Raw genomic sequence first — 7425 nt, forward strand, 5'->3', positions numbered from 1 at the left:
TGGCGGTGGGGGCTATGGCTATGGAGGCTATGGCTATGGGGGCCTTGGGGGCCTGTATGGCTATGGGGGCTATGGCTACGGGGGTCTGTGTGGCTATGGGGGTTACAGGGGCCTGTATGGCTATGGTAGATCCTATGGCTCTGGCTATTGCAGCCCTTACTGGAACAGGTACGGCCGCGGCATCTGCGGGCCCTGCTAAATCCTACAGAAATATCCCCTGAGCATTGAATAACCGGCAACCAAGAGACTCTATCTTGCTCCACAGCAGTGGTTCCAAAGGAGATGTTGTGAAATCCTGATCACTGCCACCCCACCGCAGTGAAGCTGGGAGCACACAGAACTTTCTTGATTTCTTCACCCTCTACTTATGGTCTTTTGGGCTTTTTTCCATCAGTATGTATAATGGGCTGGATAAAACATGTTATTTATATTCTTATAAAATGGCACTTCACTGTCCAACCAAAGAAGAACAATTATGGAAGGAATTGCCTCAGCTCTGATGCATGTTCTTGATACTCTGCAATGCTTTTCTGTGAATGTTCATTTCTCATTAAAGTTATTCTACTCTGCATCAAAAAATATCAACTTTTAGTTTTAATTTCTCCTGTTATGGATGTACAACTCTCTGTAGAGGGGGAAAACTCAAATCTTTCCATAGGATGGGGCTCAGACTTCAAAAACACAGCTGAAATGGCCCATCTATCACTGAAGTTGGTTGCACATATTAGGGAGCAGGAATCCTTCCTTCCCAGCTCACCTAGGTCATGCTAAAAATCTAATGTTTAGAAAGAAACCCTACTAAATCTGCCTTCCATTGGAACATGTGCCCTGATCATAGCAGGAGCAGAGCTGAGGCTGGATTCAAAGCAGATTATGGGGAAAAGGGAGGCAGCTGAGGCTCTCAGGTGGGAGAGATGCTCCTGAGTGGGAAGGGATTTAGGGAGGTGGAGAGAGGGTGGTCCAAAGGTATTGGTATGGAGCTGCTGGGAGGGTTGGTACGGAGCTTCTGGGGTGGTTGGAGGAGCTGCAACAAGGAGAAGGACTCTTCAGAGGTGGGTGGAATCTCTGCTGGATCTCTTGGGTGAGGAATGGCATGGGAGAGGATGAAATTCAGAGCTGCTGCAAGCAGGAGTTTCTGTTGTAGGGATTTCCCATGCAGGAGGAGCTGGGAAACACAGCAACAGCATTGAGTATATGTGTATGGGTTTATGACTTTTCTCCTACCTTTCCAGCTTTCCAGGCACCACAGCTCTGTTCTGTCTATCTAAGCTGCTCTTACCAGCATGGATGAATTAGCTCTTGGGGTAGCTGTATGGAGTAGCTGTTTTTCCATCAGAAAAAACCATCTGACACCTTAGATTTGATGATTATACAGAAAGACCGTTACCCATGCTCCAGATTTAAAAGTTGCATCCTATAGGCCAGAAAACTTTCTTTCTTCCTTGAGGGACTTGACAGAAAAAGAGCTCAACTTTCTGCAGAGGCTGTTACTGTTTAAGCATTTGAGTGAGAATCTGAAATTCAATGAGATTAATCAAAGGCTTGCCTGGAATAAATTCTTGCTGCAGCCTAATGTTTTTAGGAAGGAGTTTAAAATTAGAAGTCTACGGTTTCATTTCTCTACCCCTACTAATCTGTAATAAGTGGATGTACAAAGAAGAAGCCAAATTCTTCAGATATGATAAGAATTTTTATCTGAAAAATGGGGAAGTTTTTTCTGGTCAGGACATTAACCTACAGAGTTTAGACTGCTAGGGCAGATGCACAGGTTAGACCTCTCCTCTTGACAAGTATCCAAAGTAAAAACATGGGAAAAGAAGACCAGAACATGGCAACTTTGATGCAATAAACTTTTAATGTTGTTGAGAAAGATACATTTAAAGAGTCTCCAAGGAGCATGAAACTGGTTTCCAGTCAGGGATACATTCACCTATGATTGATTTGGATTTTCTTCCCGAGTCTTAGCTGCTTATCTGAACAAACAGGAAACATTTTGAGCAATTTTGTTACGTTTTCACCCCAGGCAATCTGGAAATGTGACTGGAGACGTAGAAGAGCAGAAACTGAATGCAGAAATGAGGAGGAGAAACTCAAGAGAGGCTGAAGGGCCACAGCTCCACGGTCTTGGCCAGTGCAGTGGAGGTTTGAACCTCTTTGGCTGTGAAGCTATCATATCCCATTTGTTCTACCTCCTTTGGGATATTGCTGTAGGATTTAGCAGGGCCCACAGGTGCCACGGCTGTAACTCCTGTACCGGTACGAGGAGGGGCTGCAATAGCCAGAACCATAGGATCTACCAGAGCCATACAGACCTCCATAGTTCAGGAGGCCCCCATAGCCATACAGACCCCCATAGCTTCCAGAGCCATACAGACTCCCATAACCCCCATAGCCATAGCCTCCGGAGCCATACAGACCCCCAGAGCCCCCATAGCCCCCAAGGACGGGTGCTCCAGCAGATCCCACAACTGCATTCTGGGGGAAGGAGCTGAGGATGGGGCCAGGGAAGGTGACGACGACGGGAGGAGGCTGGATCACAGTGGTGGAGTCAGGGCACTGGCGGACACACGGCTCATTCCCACTGTCAGCGAGGGGCTGGGGACGGATGACACCGCAGGCAGAGGTGGTGGCCAGGTCATAACAAGACATCTTGTAGGGATGGGAGTTGGTCTGTAAAATATGGACATTTGTGTTAGCATTAAAGAAATACCAAACGTTAAGTAAGGGTGAAGCAGTCCAACAGGGTATCAGAAATAAGTCTGGGAAGGAAACTTATTTTCTATTGCTGTGCTTCCTAGCCCTGTAATCTAGAGACTAGTTTTAATTTTGGTATGACAAAGTCATATACTTTTCAATTGTATATTTTGTGTTTCCAGATCTAGTTTTGAGAATATTACATTACTATCAGTTGATGGTTTCTACTTAATAAGTTTGATCTTTCATGTTATAAACTCAGCAGAACTCTGCTAAACACAGCCATATATAACTATGTATATGTATTATTCTCTATCTCCTAAAATAGTCAAGGAATTATTTGAAGCACTAAAATGTTACACATTTGGGATTCAAAACTGCCTGATATTCCCTTCTTATGGAGCCTACTTTTACCAGAGCTTGGTGACAAAGGAGCAACCAAACATTGTTTCCAGCAGCAAATAATACACAGATCACTGACAGTAAATGAAGAGGACTTGGTCCAAAGTTAAAATCAAGAGTTCTTAACAGCAAGTTAAGTTTAGCAAAGTTTGGGAGAAGTCTGACTTACCCAATTCACAAAGGCGAGCAAGATGAGAGAAGTGGATAGAGAGACTTAATGGAGAGAGCTTTTATACCGCTCTGCTCATTGCCTGGGGGACATTAGGCATCCTGTGCGCAAGTTCATAATTGCATCCCAACCCCAAGTTGTAGGACACGGAGTTTCTCAAAGTGCTGAAATTGGGTTTGCTTTTTGTTTGTGCATTGCAGGCACTTCAAACCCACACATAGCGTGACACGCACGCTCCACCGCAGGGCTCCCCATTATCTCCAGTCTTTATGTGCGGAATTATTTTTTATTATTCCATTGCATCCTGTAGCATCAGGGGAGGAAGTAAGCTGACTTGACTTATTTGAGAGTCCTGCATAATGAGGATGACAGGAGGACAGTCACTTCTTTTGTCCAGTTACAGGTCTTTCGGCGTAGTCAACAGCGTACATGGAGACAAAATGGGATTCCTTTTAGGATGGCAAATGAAGGTCGGAGGCAAATAACAAGGGTGAACGCATTCGTTCTGCAGACTTAGCAGTTCTACCTCGAGTTACTCAATACAAGGCAAACACAATAATCAGGGGCATCTTTGAATGGCTTCTGGAGAGCTTTCTTCTAGTTGTCCTGCAATCCCAGGAACAAAGAAACATTTCAGCTGGCAGTCACAAATCTATGGAAACTGATTTTTCTGAGTTATTTCATTGAGCTTTGCTTTCCTGTTTATTTTATCATGTTTTCTCCTCTTGTTACATGTCAGAGATATGCACCTAGGAATAAAGGACTAAGAGAAGCAAGTACATCAGGTAGTAAGACATAGCTATTACAAGGGATTCTAGCCCTGATGCAATGAAGACAGAGCCCATTGCGCCCTGGGTTTGTTTTGGGTTTCTCTGGCTAATCGTTCACTTAACCCAAGCAGATTTAATAAAAGAAAAGGCGGTTTTTGTTTTTCAAGCCCAAGAAAGGAAGGCCCCAAAAGTTTTATAAACAATGAAATGATTACAGGAAAAACCCAAGTGACCTTAAAGTACCCATTTTAATGTGATAATCTCTCATAATAATGGGGCGTATGCGTACTTTTTATATAATTATGACACAGTATGTATAAGCTAGTAATGGGTGCTCCTGAGGTATTTGAAAATCCCTTGGAATGCTCTTGTAAAATTTTGAGATGACATTTTTTGAAGTATTATCACTCAGGAAATCTCCATATTTGGAAAAAGCTCATAATTTAGCAATAACATGTGGTCTGAAGGTAACCACGTTGATAATTGTGATAAATATGATAATGATATAGTATTAGAATAATGGCACAGGCAAGGAAAGAAACCTCAGCAGAAGGCAGCATTTGCTTTTCCCATTGGATTTGCACCTCATAATTGTTCTGCTGAAAGATGCCTCCAGTGATGGGGCTTGCTACAAGATGGGTTGTGGACTGAAATCCTGAGGAGCAAGATAGAAATTAAAGAAAACTTTAGGAAAATGTAGCCTGTCAAGATACTGAGCTGCAAGTTTTGAGTATCCCTGGCTGCTTATGATTTTGTGAATGGTCTTTGGTTTAAGCAGGAGGTCTTGGTGGTTTTGAGCAGCCGAAGGAGCTTGTTCATGTTTCTGCTGAGCTGCAGGAGAGAGGCAGAGATAAAACGTAAAGGATGAGCAAATGGGACCCCAGTAAGAATTGCATGTCCTGGGATGAATCCACTGGGTTGATAATGCTTACAGACTGTGGCTTAGCTTGTAACTCTGAAATCTCATTTCTCAGCTCTCTTCTTTGCTCTGAAAAAGAAAGGTTCTGTTCCTAATATGGTTAAATTGGGGGGTTCTCCTGTATACATTTTACAAAAGCACACATCTATCTTGGTAAATCACAAATTCAGATATTAAATCAGTGTACATTTTGAAGGCTATTTTGAGCTCTCCATCCTGAGCATGAAAAATAGAAATATCTCTCCTTTCAGAGCTAAATTCAGCTTTAAGCTATGGTCTGAGGGTCTGATAAAATCTAAGGCTGTTTTTGGACATCTGCATGTTCAGGAATGCTCACAATATAATTTGATTCAGAGAGTATTGAGGAACATCCATGGATTCCAGTACAAATTTTATCACATCTCAGAAAAAAACCTAAACACATAAGGAAGCTATTCCCTGCCTTCCCGAGGATTTAATGATATTTATTTTATGTATTTTATCTTTGAGAGGAAACCTATGTAAAGGACTTTGAAAGAAGCACCTCACAGCAGGTTGTTTCTGGTGAATGTCTGAGCAGCAGCATCCTAAAAGTCAGCAAAAGAAGAGTACCTATGTATAAGCAGTTTAGTACATGGTGTAACTCCAGTGAGGATAGAAAACTGATATTAATTTAATGAATCATGTTTTAGGATGAAAGATGCATTAATTTCACCCATCAGTCTCTCAGATGAAAGAACCTGGTGTGATGTAAGGCGTGTGTTATGTTACATGATAATTGAAATCAAGTAATAAACAAAAACAGAGGATTTCGTCACTGCACAGAGCTATCAATACCAAAAATGTGCCGTGTCGACTAATTAGATCCACGGTCATGAAAACAACCTCATCCCTCAGGCAGTGTGAAGTGTATAAAAGCTCTCTCCACTCAAGGCTCTTCCAACCTCTTCTCTTCACTCAAGGCTCGTCCAACCTCTTGCCTTCACTCGTTCTTCTCAGCCAATTGGGTAAGTCTGAATTTGCTCTTTCCAGCTTCTGGAATAGCTCTTTGCTACTGATTTAATCTAGGATGGTCTCTTCCATTAGGAACTAGTGGGTAAAATTTTAGGTGAAAAGATTGCTCTTACAAAAGGGCTTAAAAGTGTTATGGATCGATGTTCTCTGGCATTCAAGACTGGCTTTTAATTTCAAAGCTAACTCAAAGTTTCTTGATATGGCAGAAAATCATTAGCTCACTTCCAATTGCTGAAGAAATGGTGTGACTAGTTCAATATGCATTCCTCTGCTCTCTTATTTGTATGGATAACTGGAAATAATTTGGAAAAGGGTAAGTCTTCATGGTTCACAGGGGAATGCTGAGCTTAGAAGAAGACATTGCATTATCTGCAGCTTATTCTGTTGCAGATCACTCAAGGTGCTTTTACATTAATTCAAAATAAATGGGCTTGAATGCTACCAGAGATTGGGCACTGGCTTGAAGCAGGACAGAGAGAGGAATTGAGAGCTGTGGAAAAGGCACTATAAGAATTACTTAAATGAAGAGAAGAGGGGTCATGGAGGGAATTTAAGGCATTGGATGGCTCTGGGTTTTCCCTGTTAATGGGGGCAAGTTGTTTGGAATGAGATATTTTTCAAAAGAGTTGGAAGCCAGACTCAAAATGCTGCGATGTTAAGCTACTTGTAAATGTCCCTGATTCAATGTTTGGAAATTTGAGACAATAATCTTTGCAATTCCCTGCTAATGGTCTCACCAAACAAGTTACTGAGCAAATCTGAATAGACAATGACTTATAATCCCTCTTCTCACAAGGATCAGCACAAAGGAGATCAGTGGGAATGAAGAGTTAGAGTCATGAAATCATGCATAATAACTCACTCCATTCTTGGGGGAGTCCCAGTCCTTGCTGATCCGCTGACTCATCAAAGCATCTGAGCAAATAACTTTGCTCTTCTGCTTCAATTTTAATTTCTAATAGACAGGGTAAATTGGTGTACTTGAATTAACGCTTGTTGAGGAAAAGCAGCCAACTCTATAGCATTTTTTTAATGCAAATAATGTATTGTACTTGTAGATTGACCTCCATCCCTACAAGATGTCTTGCTATGACCTGGCCACCACCTCCGCCTGCGGTGTCATCCGTCCCCAGCCCCTCGCTGACAGTGGGAATGAGCCGTGTGTCCGCCAGTGCCCTGATTCTACAACTGTGATCCAGCCACCTCCCGTCGCCGTCACCTTCCCTGGCCCCATCCTCAGCTCTTTCCCCCAGGATGCAGTTGTGGGATCTGCTGGAGCACCCGTCCTTGGGGGCTATGGGGGCTTTGGCTCCCTTGGCTCTGGGGGTTATGGCTATGGAGGCTTTGGGGGTCTCTATGGCTCTGGGGGCTATGGCTCCCTGGGTTTTGGGGGTCTCTATGGCTCTGGGGGCTATGGCTCCCTGGGCTTTGGGGGTCTCTATGGCTCTGGAGGCTATGGCTATGGGGGTCCGTGTGGC

The 7425-nt window shown here is 43.1% G+C and overlaps 3 protein-coding genes across 3 annotated transcripts in view; 2 read left to right on the forward strand and 1 right to left on the reverse strand.

Moving 5' to 3' along the window:
- The window catches only part of LOC104545588 (scale keratin-like), a 469-nt gene extending 270 nt beyond the window's left edge, over positions 1-199 (forward strand). The window contains exon 2 of the mRNA XM_010190770.1: positions 27-199. Within this exon, the coding sequence (XP_010189072.1) occupies positions 27-199 (173 nt within the window). The remainder of the gene's footprint in view (positions 1-26) is intronic.
- Positions 200-2214: 2015 nt separating this feature from the next.
- On the reverse strand, positions 2215-2649 carry LOC104545585 (scale keratin-like). The gene has a single exon (XM_010190767.1). It carries the CDS (start codon positions 2647-2649, stop codon positions 2215-2217), a length of 435 nt encoding a protein of 144 aa, XP_010189069.1.
- A 4377-nt stretch (positions 2650-7026) lies between these two features.
- The window catches only part of LOC104545586 (scale keratin-like), a 527-nt gene continuing 128 nt past the window's right edge, over positions 7027-7425 (forward strand). The window contains exon 1 of the mRNA XM_010190768.1: positions 7027-7412. Coding sequence (XP_010189070.1) covers positions 7027-7412 — 386 coding nt within the window. The remainder of the gene's footprint in view (positions 7413-7425) is intronic.

The sequence above is a fragment of the Mesitornis unicolor genome, unplaced genomic scaffold (assembly GCF_000695765.1).
Source record: "Mesitornis unicolor isolate BGI_N332 unplaced genomic scaffold, ASM69576v1 scaffold2568, whole genome shotgun sequence".
In the NCBI taxonomy this organism is placed as follows: domain Eukaryota; kingdom Metazoa; phylum Chordata; class Aves; order Mesitornithiformes; family Mesitornithidae; genus Mesitornis; species Mesitornis unicolor.

Coding starts and splice junctions, on each gene's coding strand:
- LOC104545585 (XM_010190767.1), bottom strand. CDS start 2,649: ATGTCTTGTTATGACCTGGCCACCACCTCTGCCTGCGGTGTCATCCGT.